This window comes from Chionomys nivalis, chromosome 9, assembly GCF_950005125.1.
Source record: "Chionomys nivalis chromosome 9, mChiNiv1.1, whole genome shotgun sequence".
Classification (NCBI taxonomy): domain Eukaryota; kingdom Metazoa; phylum Chordata; class Mammalia; order Rodentia; family Cricetidae; genus Chionomys; species Chionomys nivalis.
This window is the reverse complement of record NC_080094.1, coordinates 21,194,546-21,221,359: the sequence shown is the minus strand read 5'-3', so window position 1 is coordinate 21,221,359 and position 26,814 is coordinate 21,194,546. Positions and strand designations below refer to the sequence as shown.

General features: G+C 50.0%; 2 protein-coding genes across 2 annotated transcripts; one reads left to right on the top strand and one right to left on the bottom strand.

Annotated features, from left to right (window-relative positions):
- Positions 1–169: 169 nt before the first annotated feature.
- Rab5if (RAB5 interacting factor) lies at positions 170–10,475 on the top strand. The gene is made up of 4 exons (XM_057780330.1): positions 170–480; positions 1,938–2,041; positions 9,067–9,196; positions 10,005–10,475. Exons 1-4 carry the CDS (start codon positions 367–369, stop codon positions 10,044–10,046), a joined length of 390 nt encoding a protein of 129 aa, XP_057636313.1. The 5' UTR covers positions 170–366; the 3' UTR covers positions 10,047–10,475.
- Positions 10,476–10,561: 86 nt separating this feature from the next.
- On the bottom strand, positions 10,562–26,119 carry Sla2 (Src like adaptor 2). Its single transcript, XM_057780331.1, has 8 exons — positions 25,955–26,119; positions 23,992–24,127; positions 20,826–20,925; positions 20,405–20,491; positions 19,600–19,703; positions 12,940–13,089; positions 12,027–12,159; positions 10,562–11,517 (listed from the first exon to the last, which is right to left on the bottom strand). Exons 2-8 carry the CDS (start codon positions 24,086–24,088, stop codon positions 11,400–11,402), a joined length of 789 nt encoding a protein of 262 aa, XP_057636314.1. The 5' UTR covers positions 24,089–24,127; positions 25,955–26,119; the 3' UTR covers positions 10,562–11,399.
- Positions 26,120–26,814: the final 695 nt, after the last annotated feature.

The following is a 26,814-nucleotide window of genomic DNA, read 5'->3' as shown; positions in this document are numbered from 1 at the left end:
ATCGCCTCGGCGCCGCGCTTGTCCCTTCTCGCTCACCCTACCTAGCGCCTGATCGAAACTTTCCGTCACTTCCGCTCAGCGGAAGGCGCTTGCGCCGAGGCGTCGCCAAACTTTCGGACAGATGGCTGCGTGGCTGCCAATTGGCTGCGTGCGCACGCCGTAAGGGCCCGCCCCTCCCTCCGCGGCGCCTGCTCCGTGGAGCTAGCGAGCCGGCGGCTTGGCAGAGCCAGAGGCTCCTCGTTGTGCCTCGGGAGCTGATTGCTTAGACCGCCGCCGCCCCGCGCGCTGAGACCCGCCATCCCAGACCCGACTCCTTTTGGCTCGGCCCGCGCGCCCCAGGCCCGGCTCGGGCGGCGCGACGGGAGGATGAGCGGCGGGCGGCGGAAAGAGGAGCCGCCTCAGCCGCAGCTGGCCAACGGGGCCCTCAAGGTGTCCGTGTGGAGCAAGGTGCTGCGGAGCGACGCGGCCTGGGACGACAAGGTGCGGAAGGCCCCGCGAGGGTGAGGGTGCGGGCTCAGGAGAACGGGTCCGGGTGTCCCTCGTCCCGGCCGCGCCGGCCGTGGGAGTGGGGAGCGGGTGGCGAGGGTGCCGGCGTGCAGCGGACGAGTGCTGGCCGGAACGAGGGGAGCCTCGTCGTCCTCCGCCGTTTGCCCTGTGGGATCCGGAGTAGTGAGAGCTTTTGAAGACTGCGAGCGTGCCGGGTGCGGAATCCCCAAAGTGGGTTTAAGTCTGCACATCGGGAGGGGTGGTACATTCCCTCATCGATGGGATGAAAAAGACGAGATGCCCCGTGAGAGCGGGGTCTCAGACCACCTTAGGAGGGTGGGTGTTAGGAAGAAGTGTCGCTAGACGTGGGTAAGAAGTGATTGGGGACTTCACGATGCTCTCGCTGGTCACCTTCAGAGGTTCTAAGCGTAAACGCTTCCCACGTTTGCCCCATTCTATGATCTCGAAGACTGTCACCATGCAGATTCCAGATAGTTTGAAAAGAATGTTGTGTTTGGAATCCTTCCGTTGTTTGAACTACTGAAGTTGGACTTTCCCTCAGTTCCGGGGGCGGGGGATGGGAAGACTTCCTGAAGGTGCCCTTGGCCTGCCCCCAGCCCTGCCCAGCTCTTGCAAAACCTGCAGTCTTTATGGTCTGCTGTGTCATTTTTTTCCTTCTGCTGCTTCTCTGGTCCAAGGACTGGTGTTTGGAGTCCAGGACAGTTCACAAAACACCAGCGCTGTTTGTGCACACTCCTGAAGCATTCCGCTTCTACACCACCATGCTTTCCTTCCTGGGTGGCACAGAAAGGGGTACTGAGGCTAATAGCCCCCCGCCCCGGACTGTCTAGGACTTGCCTGGTAAGCGAAGAGTTACCAGTGGCCAGGAACACAGTGCCCACAGTCCCTGCCTTCTTGCAGCCTCTTTTCAAGAAGTAATGGTTTCTTTAATCTCCTAATGTCTAAATACATTGTCTTTCACCACACCTTAGTAGAACTCATGACAGAACCACATACAGGGGCTAGAGAGATGGCTCAGAGGTTTAGAGTACTGCTTACTTGGGCAGAGAACCTGGGTTTGATTCCCAACACCCACATGGTGGTTCACAGTGGAATCCAAGGCCTTCCTTCTCCATCCAGCGTTCATGGGCTGCAGACACATATGTGGAACACATGCATACATTCAGGCAAAACATCATATATACCAAATAAAATGAACAAATCAAAAAAGAACTACATACCAAGGTGGATCGTAGTGGGATACGTCATTAGTCCAGCACGCCACAGCCACAGCCTGACTTACATAGCAGATTCCAGGCCAAGCAGGACTACATAGTGAGAATGTCTTGGGGGAAAAAATAAAGAGCTATTTAATAAACTTTCGCTTCTTCACCTATAGCTGTTCAGTGGCAGCCACTCCAGATAATGCATACATTGTGTCTCTTTTATAGGATGAATTTTTAGATGTGATCTACTGGTTCCGACAGATCATTGCTGTGGTCTTGGGTGTCATTTGGGGCATTTTGCCCTTGCGAGGCTTCTTGGGAATAGCAGGGTAAGTCTTGGGTATCTCACACTCTTGTAGTTTTGTCTGAGGCGGGATCTCACTTTGGAGCTTAGCACGTGGTGGTTCTCCTGCCTCAGCCTCGTAAGCAGCTGTGCTCAGGACCCTCATTCCTATTTTTATTTTTGTAAGGGACAAGGTCTCATGTAGCCCAGGTTGTCACTTGAACGCCTGTCCTCTTGCCCCACTTCCCAGGTGCTGTTGATGCTTACAGGCATGCGTCAACACGCTTTACTCCTGGCTTCTTTTCAGATGAAGGCTCCATTCTCCTTATGACTGGCACCGTGTGCATCTGACTGCTGAAGCAAAGTTAGCATTAGCACTCCTAGGCCTGGGGCAGTGTTCGTTAGCTCTCAGGCCCAGGAGCATCTCATGGCAGGCTGCTATCCTGAATCTGGGCCAGTCTGTGCATTCGTGGGTCTAACGTGATTCCTTGCAAGTGATTACCATACTACTGTGGGCAACAAGTATTCTTAATTGTGGCCTGACCTTGGTGCCTGTGCTAGTTTAGGAAGTAGAGGCCTTTGTAGTTGATCACCATTTTTTTTATGCTTTGTATTTTGCCTATGTATAGCTTTTGGCTTTGGGCAGGAATTACTCTCAGGTCCCTACATTTTAAAAGTACCACCTTCACCCCCACCCCAAGTAGGAAGCTTGGCCTTGCCCATTTTACTTTACTTCTAGCCAGTGGCAACATCCTGTGACCCTGCTCATGCATGATTCAGGTTAGCAGGTTACTAAAAACAAGCCTGTGTCCATGAATGCATTTGAAAGACTTAAAACTCCTAAGTAGGAACTGTGAGCAAGCTCTTCTGCAAGTGAGGAGACTTGCCTGGTCTCTTTTTATCCAGGAATACAAGTGAGCACTCCTGTGTCTCACCCCTGCCAATGGAAAGCCATGCTGGCTGCTCGAGGGCTGACAGTGTTTCTTACCAGTTTCTTTAGAAAGTGAGGTGTGAGTATGCTTCAGAACCAGATTGGAGAATTTCTTTGACAGTACTAACCCAAAAGAAATATATAGTAGTCCCTCCTGCTGAAAGATCTAGTCTAAGACCCTCATACCCTCAGCCAGTTACATAGCTTTTAGAAAGTTCAAGTTCTAAATTAGGAGCTCGGCACGATGGTGCATATCTCTGTGCCTAGGGAGGCTGAGTCAGGAGGCTTTCTATGAGTTATGCCAACTGGGCTTCATAGGGAGTTCCTGACCAGTCAGTAAGGGATACGGAATAAGTCTGTCTCAAAAAAACAAAAACACATTTGAAGCAGTGGTGGTGCATGCCCTTAGTTCCAGTTTTACACGTCCACTCTGATAAGATCATGCACAACAAGACGAGTAGTGGTGCTCACCTTTAAACCCAGCACTCAGGAGCTGTACAGGGGCAGACGGATCTCTGAGTTCAGGGCCAGCCTGGTCTACAGAGTGAGTTCCAGGACAGCCAAGGCTACACAGAGAAACCCTGTCTCAAAAAAAGAAACTAAGAAAAAATTTTTTTCAAATTAAGAATTATGAGATATTAACAATGGTAACTAATAAAATAATTATATCAATATGCTGTAATAAAATTATATGGTCCTTTCCTCTCTCAAAATACCTAATTGTTTTATGCTTCTCCTGCTAGTGATAATGTAAGATATTTGAAGAAAGTACTTCATGGCTTTTATGGTGTATCCAGGTTGCTGGTATCGCTATTCTCTAATTTTGAGGCCATTACTAAGTAAAGCCAGGGATGTTTGGGAACGAGCCCTGATACGGTTACAGTCTGATAACCAAGCTCCTGCTGTTACTAAGAGGGAGGGAGCACATGCAGCGTTAGGGTGCTGGAAGGAGGGGTGGTGCGGTGAAGCAGGGCAGCCTGTAGTTGAAAATTGGGCATTTCACTTACATGGTACATGACATGTTCATTTCTGGAACTTCCCATTTGTCCGTGTTGATGGTAGATAACTAAAACCACACAAAAAAAGTGAGCAAGAATGAACTACTTACTTACTATTCAGTGCCTTTTTTTTTTTTTTTTTTTTTTTTTTTGGTTTTTCAAGACAGGGTTTCTCTGTGGTTTTGGAGCCTGTCCTGGAACTAGCTCTTGTAGACCAGGCTGGTCTTGAACTCACAGAGATCCGCCTGCCTCTGCCTCCCAAGTGCTGGGATTAAAGGCGTGCGCCACCACCACCCGGCTATTCAGTGCCTCTTAGCTAAAAGATTTTCTACATTTTTTTATACTGAGCAATGCACTGTACAAGGAAACCATTAAGAGTCCATGCTGTGTATCATCTTTGTTATTGTTGTTTATTTTTTGTTTCTCGGGACGGGGTTTCCTTGTGTAACAGTCCTGGCTGTCCTGGAACTCACTCTGTAGACCGGGCAGACCTCAAACTCACAGAGACCCGAGTTCTGGGATTAAAGGTGAGCGCCACCACTACCCATCTTGCTGTGCATGGTCTTAATGGAGTGGACGTGTAAGACTGTTTAGGGGTGGTAGGATATCAGACCTAGGGTTCATACAGCGCTTCCTAGGTAGGACAAGGTAGAAAGATAGAATAGTGTGAGCTAAGAAGAAGGCAGGTAAGAATAATGGCAAAGGAAGAGGAGCTTGTCCTAAAGACCAGAGTAATTGGAAGGCCACTCTCTGGGGAAGGGGCGGTGCGACTTCAGAGCTTCTGCACCTCTTAGTCCTAAGGGATTTCCCCCTTTGGTGTATGGTTCATGCACATAGTGTGTCATGTGTGTACATTCACAGGCCGGAACAGGATGCTGGTGTCGTCCTCTATTTGTGCAATGTTGCCTTGTGACAGAGTCTCTCACTATCCCAGGTTAGTCTGGCTTGCCAGCTAGCTCTCAGGGTCTGGCTGTCTGCAACCCCCAATACTGTATATAACAGGCATATGTTGCCATGACTGGAATTTTTCTGTGAGTGGATTTTTATGTTTAGAGAACCAGAGCTCTTAACAACTGAGCTTTTACCACAGCCCTTAAAACATTTTTTTAAATTTTGTTTTTTAGATTTATTTTTATTTTATGTGCATGTTTTGTCTGTGTGAGTATGCCCTGGAATGGGAGTTACAGAAAATTGTGAGCTGTCATGTGGGTGCTGGGAATTGAACCCAGGGCCTCTGGAAGAGCAATCAGTGCTCTTAACTGCTGAGCTATCCCGCTCCTAAAAAAGTTTTTTATTACACTCTTCATGGCATATGTGTGGCAATTAGAGAAATGCTTACGGGGATTGGTTCTCACCTTTCACCATGTGGATTCTTGTGGTTGAGCTTGTGCCAGGCTGGCTTGGCTGCAAATGCCTTTGTTCACTGTGGCCCTCCTGTAAGGTTGTGTTGTGGTTTCTGTTTTTGAGCTCTGGCTGTCCTGGAGCTCACTCTGTAGACCAGGCTAGTCTTGAACTCACAGAGATATCCTGCTTCTACTTCTCTAGTGCCAGGACTGAAGGCATGTGCCAATTCCTGGCCCTTCTGTAGCATTCTGAAAGGATTTCTCTGAGATCATCCAGCGTAGTTCATGGCTCTTCTTACTGTGTACAAACAGTCTTAAAAAAAAAAACATAGGCAGTGATCGTGCACGTCTTTAATCCCAGCACTCAGGAGGCAGAAGCAGTCAATTCTGTGAGTTCCAGGCCAGCCTGGTCTACAGAGTGAGTTCCAGGACAGCCAAGAACACCTAAGACTACAAAGAGAAACCCTGTCTCGAAAAACAACAAAAACAAAACCACTTTATAGAAAACTACATTCAAGTTTTTTAGATCTGTTTCTTTGAACCTGTATAATCCTGGGTTTACCTAAGATCAGTCTTCTCATCAGTATAATAGCAACAGGGAAGTGACTGACAGGTGAATGAAATGGATGATGTAAGTAAATTGCTAAATGCAGACATCTGTTCATCGGGCATTCCACGAGTCAGCTCACCACTATAGTTATGTGATATGATTTATAAAATGTGGCTGAAAGAACAAGAAACGAGTGCACTTTGGACTGGCTCACCCAGTGTGCTGCCACTGTTCCGTGGCTGCTGTTTCTGGGATTCAGTCCCACACTGTTGGCACAGCCAATTTTTCACTCTGGACAAACCCTACCCTCTTTTGGGTTGGCACTTTCCACCTGTTATTGGAAAGGAAAGAATTTGTTTATTTTTCCATGACCCATCCTCAACTTCCCTTGCTTGAGGCATGACTTCCTAGTGCTCATTTCTAGTGAACTTTTTCTCTCTCCAGAAACTTTGGCTGCCCTCTGTCTAGTTCCGTCTTACTTTATTTCATCCTGTTGTGGCCCTCAGCATCAGACCATAAAACTTCTCCTGTTTCCTTATCTGTGATTTGCCCAAGAATGGCCGACAGCTATTTTGTGTACTAAGTCTTTGCTTTGACGACCCATCTCTGGGTCTCTCAGCTCAGCACATAATCCATATGTGCACAGCTAGTTATTAACTTTTTAAAAACTGGTGTTCTCGTTTACTTGTATGTTACATGCGTGTATTTTGTGTGTGTGAAGGGGGACACCCATGTAGAAGTGAGAGAACTCAAGGGAGTCCTTTCTCTCCACCACGTGGCCTCGCTGATTGAACGCTGATTGACAGGCTTGGCCCTTTGCTACTGGGACAGGGTGTCACTGTATTACCCAGACTGACTTTGGACTCCTGCAAATACCTCCTCCCAAATACCAGAACGACCTTGAACCCTTGTTTCTGCCTCTCAAATGCTGGATTTGCGTGTACATGCCAACCATACCTCACCCACCCTGTGGCTTTTGGGATCTTGCTAGGTAGCCTAGGCTGGCCTCTATTTGGGACTCAACCTTTTTCATATTCATTCTGTTACCCTAGTCTACCATGTTAATCCATTGACATCTTTGCTGTGTAACTTTTTGTCCCTCATTTAGGTAATAGAAACTCATCCTTGAAGCTTAGTCAGTATGAGGCCCTTCTAGTCCTTTCTTGACCTTGCCTCTAACCTCACCTTAGATTTAAATACCTTTATTCCTGTGCCTTCTGTCTGCATCAGGTTAGCTTTGGAAAGGTAGTGCCTATGTCAGTCTTTTCTTCTTGTCGTCCCCAATTCCTGACTCCATGGTCCTTCTCCATCTCAGCTTATTGTTGTAGGTTGGTTTGAGTTTGATTTCTTTCAGTGTGTCCGTCTCCGTTGTTTCCCCTGCCACCCCCCTCACACACACACCTGACAGGATTTTTCTGTGTAACAGCTCTAGCTGTCCTGGAACTCATTTTGTAGACCGGGCTGGTCTCAGACTCACAGAGATCCACTTGCACTGCTACCACCCAACATCTGTCTGTCCAGGCTGGCCTTGAACTTCCAGCAGTCCTTCTTGCCTCAGCCTCCCAAGTGCTGGATTGCAGACATGAGTGACCATGTCCAACATCAGCTTATTATCTGAGCCTTCCAGTATCCGCCCCAGCTTCCATCAGTAATCTTCAGCTAGAATCAAAAGATTTGGTGAAATGTTTCTGGCCAGCGATAAGGATGTGGTTGCAACATACTCAACAACTGTGTTTCCTGTGAAATCCAAGAACTGTTGCACACCTAGTCCATTGGGTTTAAAAAGCCTCGAGCACTAATTACCTCTTCGAAGACATGCTCATCCCCAAGATATGTTTGCTCTTAAATCCTGAAACCTGGGTACCATGTGTAAATCAGACTTCCCCACTCCTATTACTTGTACATATGAGAAACCCACAAACCTTACTAATGAAGCCTCTCACCTCTCCTAGGATACCATTAATTCCACCAAGTACCAGTGTACTTCCTTAGGTCACTAGTCTGTGAAACAATCTCTGCATCCCACCCCTGCCACCCCTGTTCTTTGTACTCCTGTGCTCCAGTCCCTACATCAGCTCATACATCATAGGACTCAGGCCTGCGGGGGAGGTCATAAAAGTTTCAACTCCATTCCCATTGCTGTTCCGAGCCACTTAATAATAGATGGTAAGCCGAAGGCAAGGGCGTTGTGTTCACCAGTTCACTGAGTCAATAACAAGCAGTAGAAGTTCATGAATGGCCTTTTAGGAATTACCCAGAGAGAAACAGTACTGTTGCTTGCTTTATCAGGCTATAAAGCAATTAAATATATGTCTGTCCCCTGACCAACACTCAGTTGGAGCTTTGCTGAGGCTCATGGCTGGTATAGTTCCTGTTTGGGGTAGCATTGCAGCCATTGTGATTTCTTCAAGGAGGCTAAGAAATTCTGTGTACTTTAAATTAGAGTGGTCTGGGTGTAGTGGCATATGACTTTGATCCCAGCACTTTGGAGATAGAGGCAGGCAGATCTTTTATGAGCTTGAAGCCAGCCTGGTCTGGAGTTCAGACCTGCTAAGGCTACATAGTGAGACCCTATCTCAAAAAAACAAAAACAAGTAGACTGAAGAATTGGGCAGTGTTGGAAATGGAACCCAAAACCTTGTGTGTGCTAGAGAGGTACTCTGCCATTGAGACTCCTGCCCCATGCTTTAGATATTTTATCACATGCTTTTGACTAAAAGTAGTTTCTTTTTTTTCTTTTCTTTTCTTTTTTTTTTTTTTTTGGTTTTTCGAGACAGGGTTTCTCTGTGGTTTTGGAGCCTGTCCTGGAACTAGCTCTGTAGACCAGGCTGGTCTCGAACTCACAGAGATCCGCCTGCCTCTGCCTCCCAAGTGCTGGGATTAAAGGCGTGCGCCACCACCACCCGGCGTAAAAGTAGTTTCTTAAATCTTCAGCTTAGGTGGAAAACTCCACTGAAGGTCTAGATATTTGTGTGTATTCTGTTCACCCCTCCCACTGTAATAATTAGCCAAACCCCCACCCCCCATTTTACAGATGAGGGAGTGTAGTAGGTTCCTCTGGAGAAACTTACACATACTCTCATAACGATGAAGTAAACAAATTGAGCCTGTTTTCCTAAGCTTGGAGCTTCTCTCTCCAGATCACCCCACCTGGGCGGGGAGACAACAACACACAAGCAAAGAATAAACGGGAACTCGGTGCCGCTCCAAAGCGCATGGTTTGTGTTTGTTGCTTTCCCCCCACTCCAGATTCTGCCTGATCAATGCAGGAGTCCTGTATCTCTACTTCAGCAACTACCTACAGATCGACGAGGAAGAATATGGTGGCACATGGGAGCTCACCAAGGAAGGGTTCATGACATCATTTGCCTTGTTCATGGTATGTGTAGCTGGAAGTTCTACAGTAGCGTCTGTTCATCGTGAGCCGTCCATCATTCAGGGAGCACACTAGTTGACTTACGCTATGTGGTTGGGCTACTGTTCTTTTAGTGGCACATCAAGGAGATCCTCCAAAAGATGTGGTCTGGGGTGCTGTACACTTGTGTAAATCCGGAGCCTACTATCAACTACATATTAGAAACTGGGAAATGTTTTAATACATATTTGTAGAGCTGGGTATAGTCGTTCACAACTATAATACCAGCAAGGTGGATTATAAATTTGAATTCAGACTGAACTACATAGAGAGACCTTGTCTTTAAAAGAAGAAAACCAAAAATGTTGATAGATATGTGTATATTAAGTATATGCATTATTCCTAGTAGGAAAAATTAAACTACCCACATGTCTGTTACCTGGAGTGTAAAATGTTTTATATCCATACAGTAAAACATTTTTTCTGTGGTTATTGCAGTATAGGTGAACCTTGAAAACATGCTAAGTGGAAGAACCTAGACATAAAAGGCTGTGTGATTCCACTTAGTGAAATGTCCAGAATATACAGGGCCATGGAAACAGAAAGTCGGTTGGTGATTGCCGGTAGCTGAGGGGAGGAGAGATGGGAAATGACAAGTGACCACGGGAATAGGCCTTCTCTTTGGTGTAATGTTTTGGGATTAATGATACTTACTCTTATGAAATCCTAAAGACCTCAGAATTATACACTGCCTTTTTCATGGGCGAAGCGGGGGGGGGGGCTGCTGTGTTGATCCAGGTGGCAACATGAAACTTGCTTGTGTCTCTTCTAGGTCATTTGGATCATCTTTTACACTGCCATCCACTATGACTGATGGCGTCTGCTCCCATCTCTTCTGTCCAGTCCGAAGGACCCTTTTATTACAGCACAGACACATGCTTGTTGGGGCACTCCTGCCACGTGGAACTGAGAAGACCCATGTCTTTTGGACTTAGAATCAGCGTGTTGGGCATCAGTGTTTTCTGCAAGGGTTGTGAAACTTTTCAAAGAACCATCTGCCTTTGGGGAAGCATTTCTGAATTTGTCCATCGCCAACCATTTTTTCTTGGATACCATCATGTAACAGCTGTTTGCCAAGTGGAGCTGCTGTTTAATCTGATGCGCCTCTGGATCCGGATGAAACATTAAATTGTCTTCCTTAGTTCTCCGTCAGGTGTACAGTTTTTAAATTCTCAAGTCTTCTGAAAACACCATGTGCATGATCCATAGCGCAGTATGGGCAGCCGTCTAATAAGTTTCCACTCTAGAGTGTTTTTAGATACTTGAATAAACAAGTCTAACAAAGTGTTGGCATGCCTGCTAAACTAAAGCCTTGTTTATCTCCCCACTGGCACCCTCAGAACCTAGGGAGAATGTTAGACAGAGCCCCAGCTTTCCTTCTCCCTCTGTTTCCATAGCTGCTTCAGTCAGGCCTCTTTCTCTTTGTGGCTGTCAGGGAAACAAGGGGCTGGAGTTGGTAAGGGTTACTGCTTTGGCTTTAACATTGCGGAGAGGGTCTACTACCTGATGTTCTGGCCCGGCACTGAGATAGGTGGGACTTAAAAGGTGTCATATTGTGTCTGGCCACCAGATGGCAGCACTAGGGTATGGCTGGGCTGTGGATGAACACTGAAGTAGAGATCTGAGAGTTTGGCTGTCAAGGGACTTGATGTGAGGGATCATGGAAAGATCTAAATTGTTGGTCTTGCTCTGCTTGGGGGTAAGATGGTGGCTACTGTGTTAAGCCATCGGGTGCTCTGCCTGTCTTTGTCTTTGCTTTGAGCCATCCTACCGTCTGAGATGTGTTTGCATTCTTAATGAGTCTTGTAAATTTCCCTAATAGTTTTTCTCTCCTTTTGCTAGTGGTGATCTCTGCCTTTTTGTCGGGCTGATTAGCAGTTGTAATGGACATCCTTCCTAGGAACACCAAGCCTCAGAAGTAATTTACTCTGTAGAGGCCTGGCTCTGCCTTGAATTGCGATGCACATGGACTAGAAATTGTAGGCAGGGTTGAGGCCTTGGGAGGAAGATAATGACTTCTTACAACTTGAGAGGAAGGAGTAGAAGGTCCATGTGAGACCCTGGATGTACCTGCATCCCAGCCTTGTCTCGAGGGTACTTCATCAGGTTTGACCGGATTGGGGTCCTAGGTGAAACAGCCTTGGTTCCCCTTTGACTTCTGTTTGGACTATGCATCGTCCAAGGAGTTATCCTCAGTGAGGCTGATGTAGGAGCTGAGGGATTCTCGGAGCCCTTCACTGAGAAGAGATGCCTCCCCACTGGCAGGTGCTTCCAACAACAGGCTGCTGTGGATGGGGGAAAGCGGGTAAGGGAGCCACTTCTGTGCTTGCCACACAGTTCACCACCCCTAGAATGGCACCAGGAGGGAACTCCTGCTGACAACTCCTCTTTTTTTTTTTTTTGAGACAGTGTTTCTCTGTGTTGCTTTGGAGCCTGTCCTGGCACTATCTGTAGACCAGGCTCTCCTTGAACTCACAGAGATCCACCTGCCTCTGCCTCCCACGCTGGGATTAAAGGTGTGCGCCACCCTTGCCCAGCCTGGCTCCTTATTTCTTAGTTGATCTAACTCCATCTTGACCTCCCTACTCAGGACTCTGTTCACCCATGCACTCCAACCTTCCTCTCCCTCTGGCTACCCAGAGGTCCATGTCTGCTGTTTCCTTACTACCTGCCTTGTCCTCACCACTGCTCATGCATGCTCTGGGCTCTAGAGGGTGTCCCTGGATTCACAGGCCCATTCTGGGTTGTGAATCCACGTTTTGTTCTGCCTTCACATTTCCAGGACTCCCCTTACCTATCCAGCTCTTTCCAGTTGAGTGATGCCGTCCGCACAGTCACAGGTAGAGGTATATCTTTGCCAGGTAGTGGGCCAAGCTTCTGCAGGACACAGGGCTCCTTTAGCACACAGCAGATGTCATCGGCCAGCTCTATGGAAGAGACGCAAGCCCTTGATGTGATACCTGCCCTGGCAGTGTTCTGTGCTTAGCACGTTAGGAACGTGGTCACCAAAACGTAATGGGAAGTGAAGTCTCAAGGTACTGGTCTCACGACAGCTGAGATGTAAAGTTCATCTGGGGCTAAGTTATGTGATACTGAGTTCAGTGTAAAACTGAGAAAAGCAAGCTGAATGGTCAGCCTGTGGCCTATCTGATCTACTGTGGGGAGCCACCTTTGTTGTTTGTTGCCACTGACTTTGTTTTTTTGAGACAGTTTCTCCATGTAGCCCTGGCTGTTCTGAAACTCAGTCAGTAGACCATGCTGACCTCAAACTCATGAGATCTGCCTGTCTCTTCCTCCCAAATTCAGGGATTAAAGGCCATCATGCCCAGTGAGGTTTTCCTTATCTCCTTGACACTTGGTTACAGGGCGGGAACCAGAAATGCTCAAGATTGAATTGCACCCAGGAACAGCACTATCTGGTTCATGTGATGAGAACTCTGCTGTAGGGCACTTTGATTTGGAACCATCACCGTGGCAGTGAGATTTTGGCCAAACTCACAGTTAACTTCTAGTCAGTTCTTTGTCAGCATGGGATAGAGACAGCGCTCACCCACATCTCAGCACCAGGGCTGCATGGGGATAGATGGAGGGCATGCCTCTTGTGCCTAGATAGCTCCAGCAGGTCGGGTTCTAAGGGCACAACTGACGACCTCCTCGGACCCTCATACAGTCTGCTGTGGAGGACAGAAGGATGGAGGCTGTCACACCTGAGTAGTGATCCACCAGGGCCTGGAGTGAGGGGAAGGTGAGGCGCGGTGAGATGTACAGCCAGCCGTTGTCGAGGCGCTGTATCCTGTAGTGTCTGATCCGGTCCCAAGATGCTGGGCGACTGAGTCGGATGGACAGGGAATAGCAGCCTGAGGAAGAAAGGATCCAGTGATCTATCTGAGGCCTCGCTGGAGATCCAGCCCAGCCTTCAAGGAGGTGTTGGGGTCAAAGGCAGGACGAGAATTGGTTGTTATAGATAGGATTCTGTGGGCCTCAGGATGGGTAAGGTGTCAGTGAACCTTAATATTGGCCGTATAAAGACTCAAGGATTGGAATGTGAAAATGTCTAGATGTCAGCATGGTCACAGAGCGAAAACCACCTTGGAGACAATTTGTGTTGAGTTCTTCCTTCAAACCCAGCAGTCCCATCTCATACACAGGGGAGAAAGACAGCATTGCTACCAGTAGACACCATATTCATGAACCCCGTTTGAGCTCTATGTACAATAAAGTGCAGAGGATGTAGCTCAGTGGTAAACCATTGGCCTAGGGTGCACACCACTCAGTGTGAGGTAGTCCTCTCTCTCACACAAAGTGGAATGGAGCTTTATAGAAGGCAATGCTGATTGTGTAGCTGAGAGTATAATCCCAGCATGAGGTCGGTGGAGGCAGGAAGCCCTCCTCGGTTACATGGTGAGTTTGAGACCAACCTCAGCTGTGTGAGACCGTCTCAAAAATGAACAGCAACAAGTCCAGTGTACGTTCAGTAAAGTTCAGAACAGTGAAGCGTTTTGCACAGGGACACTTACACAGCAAGGTTTTTTTGTTGTTGTTGTTTTTTGTTTTTCGAGACAGGGTTTCTCTGTGGTTTTGGAGCCTGTCCTGGAACTAGCTCTTGTAGACCAGGCTGGTCTCGAACTCACAGAGATCCGCCTGCCTCTGCCTCCCAAGTGCTGGGATTAAAGGCGTGCGCCACCACCGCCCGGCAGCAAGCTTTTGAAGAGAGGCAGTTGCTCAAGGCCAGCCTGGTAACGGTCCCAGGCTAGTCAGGGCTATATAGGAAGACTGTCTCAAAAATAAAACAAATGCCAATCCTAAGTGCTGCACTCTCAGTTCCAAGACATCTGTTTCATAATGCAGGCTGCCTGGTTCTCATACAGCCGCACTCAGTAGGACCTGTGCCACCCATGTTCACCAACCCTGCTGCTAAGGCACACCTAGCCACACGGTGTGAAGGGGGCTAGTGATTATCTCAGTACCTCTAAGCATTCAGGTAGTGAACCATGTTTGGCATGCAGCAAGCACCTATTATTTTCTGCATTCTGGCCCTGTGTCCCCACTGTTCCTTTGTGGTAGCTTGAATAGGAATGGCCCCCACAGGCTCATATATTTGAATGCTTGGTCATTAGGTCACTTTATTAGGGAGTGGTACTATCAAGAGGTTTTTACCTTGTTAGGGTAGATGTAGTCTTGTTGGGGGAAATGTATCACTGGGGGTGGGTTTTGGGGTTTCAAATGCTCAAGCCAGGCCCAGAATCTTCTTGCTGCCCGCCAACCCAGTTATAGAACTCTCAGCCCCCTCTCCAGCACCATGACTGTGTGCTGCCATGCAGCCCACCATGACAGTAATGGACCAAACCTCTGAACCTCTTAACCAGCCCCAATCAAATGTTTTTCTTTATAAGAGTTGCTGTGGTCATGGTATCTCTTCAAAGAAATAGAAACCCTAAGACATCCTTCTATGCAGAACATTTTGCCTGCAATATGTATACCTTCCCTTAAAGAAGGAAACCTTCTGATGGATGGTTCTAATTTATCCTCCTGCCATCTTCCCATTTTCATAGATAGCCTTCATCCACCCACCCATCCACCCACCCACCCATCCATCCACCCACCCATCCATCCATCCATCCATCCATCCATCCACCCATCCACCCATCCATGCACCCATCCACCCATCCACCCATCCATCCATCCATCCATCCATCCATCCACCCATCCACCCATCCATGCACCCATCCATCCATCCATCCATCCATCCATCCATCCATCCATCCATCCATTTATCCATTCACCCACCCATCCATCCACTCATTCACTCACCCATCCATCCATCCATCCATCCATCCATCCATCCATCCACCCATCCACCCATCCACCACTAAGCCCCAGACTCTGGAGTCACTGACTGCTTCCTCTCCCACTATCTTGATTTGGATCTGAAATGCCTTCACAGAGCCCTGGAGTGAAGGCACAGCTCCTGGCAGCAGTATTCAGAGCTGGGGCCTTTGAGAGGTGATGAGATCATGAGGGCTTAATCTTTTCCCAGCAAGCTTTTCTGTTCCATGGCTACCACAAAGTGAGCAACTTTTCTTCACACTCTTTGACCACATTCCCTGGCCACAGGCCTAAGCAGCTGGGCCAGGTGACTGTCAGCAGAAACCTCTGACACCAGGGGCCGAGATCAACCTCTTCCTCTGCCAGCGGCGGAAAGCCCTACTGGCTACGCTCAGAGCACACCTGGACTCTGACCACATCTCAACCAGACAGAGCCTGTGGCTGCTTCCTGTGTAGCTTCCCACTTCCAGTTTATCACATACACCAGTAGGTCACTCCTCTTTGGAGCCCTCCCTATCACACTTAGAAACAAAGTCCGCATGACCTTTGAAAGGCTTCGCAGAATCCGACCTCTCCTTGGACCTGCTCCAGCCCCGCTGGCTTAGCCCCAGAAGCCCTTCCTCAAGGCCCGCGCACTTGCCCCACAGACACACCCTCATCTCCGCTCAACGTGCTGGGCACCGTCCGTTTTGCCGCTGAGACTGTGGCTAGGATCTTGTATTTTACACCTTGGATCCTGGGTGTCCTATTGGTTGACTTTTTGACAGAAGCTCACTACGTAGCTGAATCTGGCCTTGAACCTTGAGCAGGGGTCTCCTCTTCCCCCCACCCCGGCCTCAGCCTCCCAGTGCTAGAATTATAGTGAGCCATTTGAAGACTTACTGCCCTTGGATTTCTTGTAGAAAACACACACTGAGCATTTATTTGCCCCCTACTGGCCATGGGTCTAGAGGGCCCTTCAGGAGCTCCACCATTGCTTAGTGCACACAAGATAACATCTGCCTGGATGGATGAGGGAGCTGGTGGTGTGCGAGGCAAGTCTGGGCCTGTCTGGCAGTCTGGTATTAAAATGGCTCTCTCCTTCCTGTCTGGAAGACAGTTTACTCCAGCTTTCTGCCTATCTAGGCAGACTCATTCATTTCTCCAACAAACATCTGAGCCCCTACTACAATGCCAGAGAGTACACAGGCTCAGACGGAGATGTAAGGAAGATAGGAGCTATCTGCCCGCCCATCTCCTCACAGGGGTTGTCCTTGATGGTCCTCAATGGACAACAAGCTCCATTGTTCTCAGAGCACAGCTTTCAACTTTGTTGCAAGAAACCAGCTACAGCTGCAAGGGAGAACCTTTCAAGATGCTGTGAGAGCTTCGAGGAGGACGGGCAGCATGGGGAGGCAACAATGGCTTAGACCATGAAGGATGAATGTATATTTGCCCAGGGGAGAAGTCAGGGGGTGGGGGGTGGCTTCCAGGCTGTGGGACCACATGCCAGGAAGTGGAATGGAAAAAATGAGTACCTGGTAGGCAATGGAACTAGAGGGCACAGAGGGCCTGGAGACCTACCAGACCAAAGGCAGTGTAGGTGGTCCTGGATGCTCTAGCAGGCTTAGGTACTCATGCCCAGAACTTCTGGGATTGGGCATTCTAGTGGTGCTGGGAGAAGCTAGGGGTGCCATCAGGATCTACCTGGTGGAAATACCTGGCAGACCCTGCCTGCACTTCCTCCACTGAGGTCACGAAGGAGCCAATGGCCTAAGAGATGCTGAGCCCTAGGTCCTCCCATCTGCAGCTGGAGACTGGGAGCCACAGTGTGGAAAATGTGACTCAGCCACCACTAGGGAAGTGTTGGCCACCGGAGAGTGGGCAGAGCTGAGCCCAAGAGGAACAGCCACATCTTGCTCACTCATTTCCCTCACTGAATTCAACACAAAGAGGGCACAGGGTGACGGCCAGAGAGTGAGGGAATGCTGCTTGTTGGAACCTGTCCTTAATCCCGGGACAGCTTTCCGGAGCAGTCCTGTGACCTGTGTAGTGATCAGGACCTCCTTCATAGAGCAATCCTCAAGCCTGGCTCTCCCCAGGCCTACAGCATAGCCAGGTAAGTTAGAGGAACTCTGAGGAAGTGTGGAGGGTGGCTGAGAGGGTGTTCTTGAGTGCTCAGGGCTGCAGGCTTTCCTTGGTGCACACACAGGCTCCACTCCTCTGGAATCCCAGCCTGATCCTAGAATCAGGTACAATGGGCAAAGCCTGTGAAAGCACTCAGGTGGAAGCAGGATCATAAGCCCTGCCCAGGCTACAGAATGAATTCAAAGCCAGTTTGAACAACTCAGTGAAACCCTGTCTCCAAAAGTATCTGATTCCCAGTGCTGCAGAAAAACAGGAGAAAGAGTGATCCTGATGTCACCCAGTCAGTGGTTACGGTGTCATATGTGACAAAATGCACAGAATACAAGTAAAAGTCTCTCTCCCCGTGATCGACAGGCAACATGACTTCTCTATTACTTCCTTCTAAGTTTTCCTCTGTCACTTTGAAAGCACACCCCTAGTATGTCTGTAGTGGCGAAACCAGCACTGTCACCAAATCCAAAACATCCCAATGACCCCTGTGCTTCAGAGAGCCACACTCTATGACATCATTCAGGACCCTAGAATTTAGCATCAAATTTCACAGTCACCCAGGATATACTTAAGTATCTGAAACAAGTCTGACTGCCCCCTACCTCCGACTCCAGCATATGCCAGGGATTTCTTGCTCTACTTCACTACAAACACGCCCTGCCTGGTGAGAGGTCTCACCCCACGGCAGCCTTTCAGATTCCAGAGCCTAGGACACATCCCTGACCAATTAAATCGGAAGCTCAAGCCTGGAGTGCAGGCATTCATGTTACAGGCTCCTCCGGGGTGATTCCAATGTGGTCTCCAAGCCAGCTCCCCAGGCCACAAGTGTAAGAGAAGAAGATGTTCAGGCCCGGCCTCAGGCTGAGCATGCTGGGTGTGTGGTAGCCGGCCTGCAGGCACGTCTGTGCATCTCTGGACAGAGACCCACGGGTCTGTAAGCAGTGAACTAAAGTGATCTTTTCCCAGGCTGGGTAGGGTATGACCTTCCGCAGTGCTGTCCAAAGGAAGCCTTGGAGAGATAACCATTCTACAAGGTCAGCACGGGAAGTTTTTGTTTGTTCTGTATGTGTAAGCTAGCAAGCCCCAGGGATCCTCCTGTCCTGCATCCCTAGTACCGAGATTACAAGCATACACCACCAGGCCAGACATTTTACATGGGTGCTGAGCCTCGAACTCAGGACTGAATGTGACTGAACACTTGCTCTTCTGGGCTCTGTCTCCCAAGTGCTGGGATTACTGGCATGCACCACAGGGCCCTGACACGGGGTCTTCTGTTTCTGATGAGAGTTGTTTCCTGAGTGACCCCCACTAGGTGCTGGCGACAGGGACACTGGTCCTAGAATTCCTGTGGATCCTTCCAGGTGTTTGAAGATCTTCATGAATCCTCTTGGCTTCTACATGAACTTTCCTTGTGATAGCTCCTTCTTAATCAAAAGAGAGGGATAATAGCACAAGGGGTGGTCACTATGCTCTTGGGACTGCACCAGGTCAGAGGTGGGGTGGGGTGCTAAGCCTTGAGCACTTCCTGTGGCTTTTCTAGCTCACAATTGGTAGTTCTGCAGGGCCCCTGTCTCAGTCACCACCACTGAGGTTTCCTGTGCAGCTGCCACACTGGAGCCAGGTGCCCCACCACCACCCGCAGCAGCAGCCAATGGTGTTTATGAGGGTGAGGGGCTGGGGGAAGGTTAATCTAGGAAGCTCTTAAGGGAAGTGCATACAGTGGGGAGGTGCAGAGCAAGGACCCCCCAACAGACAGCCCATGCAGTAAGCTCAGTTGAGACAGACACAGGTCTGTCTGCACTGCAGTGACTCCTCTCTAAACTGTCACTTCTGACTCTGTATTTTTGACCCTTGAAGTCTTTCTCGGGTGCATGGCTTGTGATGAACATTTGCCAAGAGGTCCTCTCATGTTCTGTCTTGTAAAGAAGGGTTCCCACTGCTGGTCAGAGTAAATCCCATGTGGTTTTTCTGTTTGTTTGGGTTTTTTTTTGTTTTTGTTTTTCAAAACAGAGTTTCTCTATGTAACAGCCCTGGCTGTTCTGAAACTTGCTATGTAGACCAGGTTAACCTCAAACTCACAGAGATTTGCCTGCCTCTGAGTGCTGGGATTAAAGGCACAGCAATCCTAGTCATCAAAATATAGACTAAGACCAATTTTGCTCTGTTGTCTGTTTGCTTCCCTCATGGAAGCAGCGTGGCTCAACTCCAAGCCCAGGTACCCACTCCACAAAGTCTCCCGCTGATTGTTCCAGGTCAGCTGTCTTTTCTTTGCCCTCACAGCCTGGTTCCACCTCAGGGTCTTTTACAGTCACAGCCTGACTGGACTCAAGAAACCTCTGCTGACCTTTAGGAGTGGCGACAGTGTGTCCTCTAGCCTGAGCCTCACTCTGGAGAGGTGTCTGGTGTAGGTTGAGTTTACCCACCTCTCCTGCTCTGGCTCTCTCTGATGAGGAAGGCCCCTCCGGGGTTCCCAGGCAACAAGAGCAGTTCCTCAGCTCTCTCCCGACTCAGGCCCTCATACAGCCACCTGGGGAGCAAGGAGAGGAACAGGTTAAGCTTGTGGGCTTTAACAGAATTCTATTAAAAGGATTTAATAACGCCTCTGCCTGACCTAGACAAGCTCTCCCCTCCCTTGCCCTCTGGGCTTCCCTTGCCTTCTGTACCGTGAAGAGCAGGCCTCAGAGGCTCAGAGATCCCTCCAAGAGTTGCTCTCAGAGTCCTGACTCCAGAGACTTTGGGGGAACAGCCCTATGAAGGCAGGGTCAGACTTTCTTTGCCTGGAGACTTCATTACCAAGTGTCTGGGAGGTAATGGGATGGAGGAGGGACTGTGGGGGGAGGGCATGGCAGGGCAGCACAGGTTGCTCCAGCCTCTGTCATCACTGCCCAGTCCTCCAGCTCCACTGCTGATCCACACACCCTTACAAGCGCCCCTTGATTTCCCGCCTCAGGATGACCTTATAGACTATGTCTGTCTCCTACACGTCCCCTTCAGGGTTCTCTACACCTGATCCTGGCCACCTTCCAAAGGCCCACACCACAACACCACCTCTACGGGGCCTTCTCTGGGCTCCCAAATCTCATGGGCCAAGCTGAACAAGACATGACAGTTGTCTGCTCCTCTGAAGGCCAGGGCCCAGGCTCTGTTCAGTCTGTAGCTATGCATAAAGAGGACGCTGTGGGAAGAGTATAGGAAGGTCCTCAAGGTGGGACTGGGCTGGGTACTCACCCATGGGAGACTTTAGCCACGTACATACTGGGAATGTGGTACTCTCTCCCTGAGACTTCCGATATGGCTGTCCACCAATCTCCATCCCTGTGGAGAGATCACGGAGGACCACCTTCATCTGGGTCTGCGGGGCTTCTCCAAGTGGAACTTGGAGCGCCCTTCCTACTCATTTCCCAGAATCCCCACACCAGCTAATCCAGGCTCCTCCTTGGGCGAGGGCCTAGCAGGTGCAAATGATCCATGGTTCTTGTTCCAAGGCCTGACCCCACTCCCTCTCTCCCTGTGAGTGTGTCAGCCTGCCAGAAAAGCACCCAGAGACACAATTACATGGGAGCTTTTAAAAGTGGCCCTGTGCCTTCCTGCTGGCAGTGGAAGGGCCCTCCCCCACAGTGCCACCTCAGGACCCAGTGTGTAGACTTACTCAGAGACGATGGTCAGCGGCTCCCCAAGTCTCAGAGACAGTCCAGCCTGGGCACCTGCTGGAAAACTGCCCAGGGCCACCGCTGTGACCTTGCTTCTCTCTAGACAGAGGGATTAACACATTTGCCCCCTTGGTCAGTGCTTCCTCAAGGTGTGAGTCAGTAGATTCTTGCCTTGGTCTGGCTCCCCTCATTCACCCTTCCCACAGGTACCCTGAAGTGAGGGGGAGGGAGGGTAACCCCAGAATCTGAAATGCTCCCAGCAGGCTCTACAGAACCTGGAAGAGCCCACATAGCTTTGGGGGTTCCCATGAGGGCCTTCAGTGCATGTGGCTAGAGGACCAGGCTCCTGGCCCAGCCTCCCTATACGTATAACTTCTACAGAGACCTTGATGAAGGATTTCACAACTGGGAAACCGAACACCTACAGGGCTGGGGAGACAGCTTAACAGAGCAGCATTTGCCTAGAATGTGCAAGGCCCCGGGTTCCATCCCTGGCCCCATGACAAAATAAAAAACAAAACAAAAACCCACGGCAGCTAGAAGCCACTATCAACACGGATCTGAGTGGGCCTCTGAAAGGGGTGGCGGGGCCACACAGCTCGGAGGGCGGGGCTGAGGGGAAACTCAGGAAGGCTAATAGCTCGGCCTGGGGCTCCAGGAAGGAGGGCAGAGCTAACACCAGCAGTGATGGTCGGTGAGCAGACAGAAAGCAGGGTCTGTGAGCTGGAGCTAGCCACACACCTGACTCTGGTGTCAGGCCCCTGGAGAGAGGCCCCTGTGAACAGGCTCTGTCAACCCAAGAGCACTGCACACAGGCACGGGCTGGACTCCCAGTAGCCTATGTCCAGGGCAGCGAGTGAAGGCCTGTGCTGTCCCTGAGAAGTGCCACCAGGGGCTGCTATTGCAGGCCTGACAGGGCAAGTGCCCCACGGGAGCATGTGACTAAGAGTCCTGACAACCCTGACTGTACCCCACACATGGGGCCCTACTGGGGTCTTCCTCTATCGCCTTACCACTGCCCTGACGTCGGTGTGCCTAGTCATCTTTACTCTGCAGAAAGGTCTCAAGGCCTTGATGTGGCACTCAGCAAGGGGAGGGGCATATTCCAATTCCATACCACCCTGTTCATAGGCCCAGGCTAGGGAGAGGGGAGAGTGAGGGGCTGGCTGACGGCTGCACCTCTCAGGACTGACCCCAGCTTCCTGGGAGGCAAAGACTCCAGTGAAGGAGTGACTGGCCTGAGACATGGAGCTAGAGTGAGGCTAAGACACTGGTCACCCTAGAAACGGCCCTGAGGACTCAGTGGACATGAAGTCCAGTTTGGAGGTGCGGCATCAGGCGGCAAGCAGGGGACCCCCACTTTCCTCATATGAGCCTGTACAGTCTAGCAACCCCTCCTTAAGCTTGCAGGGCCTGTAGGTGTCTGTTGAAAGCTAATTCACCGACCTCACTTTTCCTTCCTTCCTCCTGTCCTTTCTCAGTAAGGGTCCCCAAAAGAGGGACTTGCTAGCATATGGACGCAGGATGCCAGGAAAAGTAGTCAAGGTCAACGGGAAGGTTCTTTGTCCCTAAGGAGCTCCCAAAGTACCAAGGTCCCATAGGACTCTGGGAAGCTCTCAAGAGGGAGCTGAGGCTCCTGTGGGGGTGGGGGAGATGACAGATGTACAAGGGTCCACGAGATAGGTAGGGGCTGAATGGTCTCTGCTGTAGGTAGAGCACCCATTGCCACGTCTTCTCTCTTAAAAGGTTAGTAGAAACCCTCACAGCAGGAAGCTTTTCAGATGGGCGGGGGGTGTCCTTTCCTGCCCAGAGTCTGGTGTCCCTGCAGCTGGGAATTCCTGATGCCTCCCTCCTATGGAGGTCTCTGTTCCATAAGCTTGGAACAAAGAAGCTGGTAAGGTTCCTTGCCCTCCTGAGTGGGCAGTCTCCCGAGTAGCTCCCGCTGGCCCAGTGGCCCACCTCCACACTTCTCTTCTTCAGAAAGGCTACTCTGACCTGCCCCTCCGCACACTCTCATCCCCACAACACTCGTCACAAACATAACATGGCTGCCGCTCAGTGGTTTAGCTTCTGTCTCTGGGCAGGGACGGACCCTTCTTATCCATTGTGTCTTCAGCTCCTGAAACATAGTTTGGCGTCTGGCAGAGCCTCAGTAAGCTCCAGATGGAGCCAGGTCTGGGGGGACAAATGGCTCCTCGACTGGGCTAGTGAAAACTCATATTCCTCTGGGACAAGGAGCTCCATTGAGAGATGGCCTCCCTTCCTTGGAGGCCATATGGAGGGAAGAAAAGGTTCTCTGAGCCAGGTACATCTTCCAGGGGTGGTCACTACCCTCAGAAGCACCAGGATGACTCAGCAGCCTGCCACCTGCCTCTAACTCAGTGGAAAAAGGGGCGGTCGGAGTGGTTTTCAGGGCTCTTCCTGCAGGTCTCTCACTGTAGATGAGGGGGCGCCCAGAGTGTCTGGGTGCTGGTAGCAGGGAGGTAGGGGCTTGAGTACGGAACAGGAAAAGACACTCTGCCACTTTAAGGGTCTGGGTGTGGAGGAACAACAGTGTGCCTGAGCCCAGAGGCCCAGCCTTCTTGGTTCTGCAGTCTCTAGTGTAGTTATTAATGCTCCTTGCACCCCTCCTAACAGTGCTTCTGGGTGTGGATGATCTCCTTATCCATGATGGTTAATTCTCTGGACCACCATGGCTCTACACAGCATTTAGATAGTACCTGTCAAACCAGTCTGGATGTTTTTGTGAGGAGTTTCCAAACAAGGCAAACCCCCACCCCATTGCGAAATTAAAGACAGGCTCTTTTAGTGTAAGCCAGGCTAGACATAAACCCACAATTCTCTTTGCCTTCTAAATGAAGGATGTATAGGCTTGCATTGCTGCAGCTAGCATGATGCCCAACTTCAAAAACATTTTTGTGCATGTGCTGAGGATGGAGCCACAGGCTCTAACCCCGAGTTCTACTTCCAGCCCCTCACATTAATGTTCTTACCACTATTGCAAGTTCAGCAGAAGCTGGGAGCTCGTGGCTCACTGGCAAGAGTGGTCATGGCTCTCACTGAAGTTTGGGGTTGTGTTGGGATTGTTGGCCAAAGACCCACAGGTGATGAGCTCTAGGTTCCTAGACCTGGGAAGGGCCTGGTGGCCCCACAGACATAACTTACCTGCTTGTGTGGACACAGGTCCCTGGACTGGACCAGAGGAGATGGTGCTGGAGCTTGTGGGCAGGCTTTTCCCTCTGCTGGGCCAACTTCCCATCATTCCTCAGCAGACTCTCAGGAGCGCACTGCTGAAAGAGACCTGAAAAGGGTGCGTGCTGCTGTGGGGACACAGCCCATGCTAATCTGTGAGATGCTTCTTCCAACTTTAAACCCTTGGCTGTGCCTGGCACAGAAAACAAACTCAGTGAATGGCATTTGAATGGAACCAAAAAGATGAGATTATAACCTGTCCTACTATAATCAATGAGATATCTGGAAAGGATTAGCGAGGCAGCCCCCCTCACTGAAACACTTAATAGAAATTATTGGAAAATCAACATTTCTCTAGAAACCAAGGATGTGCTTAGTCCGAGGATAGCACACTGTGCAAACACTCTGCTCACTTGGGTTCATTCTGTTGATGTGTGTTGGGAGCCTTCGGTGGGCCTCACAATGCTGAGGACAGGACATGGAACTGTAGGGTAATGGCGGATTGAACAAATATTCCAACCGAACCTGCTGGCAGTCACAGGGCTGTGAAGCAATGGGACCAGTTGACCCCAAGAGTTTGGGGACAACCTAGGGAACACAGCCCTATAGCTCATAGTCTCATAAAAACAAAAAACAAAAACTTCTCAGGAACACAACAGAATAAGTGAAAAAGGAAGAGCTCCTGGAAGAATTTGTAACAGGATCTTCAAAACCAGGAAGGAAGTATGGCCCCAGGGCTGGTTTTCCAGGGCATTATCTACCACACCCAAATGTTGGGTGTGGTTACCCCCACTTCTCAGATGAGGAAAAGGGGCACCAAGAGTGGAAGTGACCAGTCAGTACCTCAGAGCCTTGCAAGTCACCGCTGTGTCACATGGACTGACAGACTCCCAGCTGTTTGCACCAATAACTGTTCAGTGTCACCTCTGTTGTGGCTCCCATCCCAAGGCCTCTTTGCTCCCTCTTAGCTCCTCTCTAACCCTAGGAAGGGGCCATCCAGAGCCAGTCATGGCCTTGCCCTAGGGCCACATGCTGCCTGGATTAGGGTGTTGTCCATCAATGCCATGGGATGACATCCATGTCCTGGAACAGTCCCCATGGAGTGGACCCAGTCTTGCTGGGAGGACCACTCCTCTGTGCCAGCCCCCACTCCTCTGCCCACCTGTCCTGCAGCCCTCTTTCATCAGCTGGACAAACAGTGCTCTCTGTTGCCTCTCTGTCCAAGAGCTCAGAGTCCAAAGCACAGAGCTCAGGAGCACCAAGCAGGCTGAGGCCCCACAACTGGCTCTAGATGGCCCCTTCCTCTCAGACTCTGGGGGCTGGGCAGCCTTGGTGAGAGGGGTGGTTCTGCTGCCTCCTGAGGGCTGGGATTCACTCACTACCAGGAAAAGTCTTCCATTTCAGCTGCCCATGAGTATGAGGTTCAAGTTCAGTGCTTGGCTTTACATCTGCCATGGGTAGCATGGGTGACTAACTCAGACCAGCTGTGTGACCTCAGGCAAAGCATGCAGCAAAGCATGCAGCAAAGTATGCAGCTCGTAGCTTCTCCTGCGATGAAGGATCATAATACTGACTCCAGTGGGCTGAAGGAAGGATTGGAGGTGATTAACTTCCTGACTCTCACTCAGCAGGGCCACAACCTTTTAGAACCCTTGAGCCATAAGGGCCCTGGTTTTTGCTGGACACATCTCCAGGACTCTGCAACTTTCTCTTCCTGGTTTGGATAAGGCACGGTAACTAGTGGGGAAGACGAGGTCCAGGCAGTGGCAGTGAGGCTGAGGGTAAACAGGTGTTGGCCACATTTACAGATGAGATCGGATCGTTTGGTACATGTCGTCTTGGAGCCTGATTGCAAAGCTCACTCCCAGTCCCAGAGGAGACCGTTCTTTCTCACTTGTTTCAAGTCTACCAGAAAAAAAAAAGCAAGCATACTTACAGGTTTGTCATCAGAAGTTTGGTGAGGGTACTTGGGCAACTTGCACTTCAGCCTGACAGGTCAGGCCTTTGCAGGTACTAAGTTAGATGTCATTGTAGATACCAGCACATTCAGATCTCAGCCCGGAGGATCACCAGAGGCGTTCGGAGTAAGCTGGGGTAAGCTTAGTCTTGTTAGTGGACAGCCATTTCCACAATACTGGGGCAGGCACCTTTTGCTTCTCGGGGAAACCAGACCAGGCCGTCCTAACCAGCACTGCGGGGCCAGAGAGTGAGGCCCAGGGATCTGAGCCCCTTGTAGACACAGGTGTCGCTCCTCAGAGCTCCAGCTCCCAGCTGCAGACTCTGTGGTTCTCATAACCCCACAGCCTCCCCGCCTCTGTTTCCTCTGACGGCATCATAGACCATGGAGGCACCACATTGCCCCTTTCCTGTTCCTGGGAGCAGCTGCCCCTCCCATCCTCATGCTGGAGCTCCTTCTTGGCTTTTTGAATCCATATGGTGCAAGGAATAAAGAATGAGAAGGGATGAGCAGGAGCTTCCCATGCAGGCCTGTCCACAGGAATCACCAGAGAACTCAATCTTAGCAGCTTTGCGTCCAAATATTCAGAGGGGAAATCTAGACATAGGAATCACCTAGGATCTTGTTCCATGAGGGATTCTGAAGTGGGACTCATTTCTGGGCCAGTGTGATGGCTCAGTGAGCAAAGATGCTTGCCACCAAGACTGATGACGCCTGCTCAATCCTCAGGACCCAATGGTGGAAGTAAGAGAAGTGATTTCTGGAGGTTGTCTTCTGCGTACAGCCACATCACCCTGAATTTTTAAAAATTTTTTAAAATTCATTTTACATACCAACCA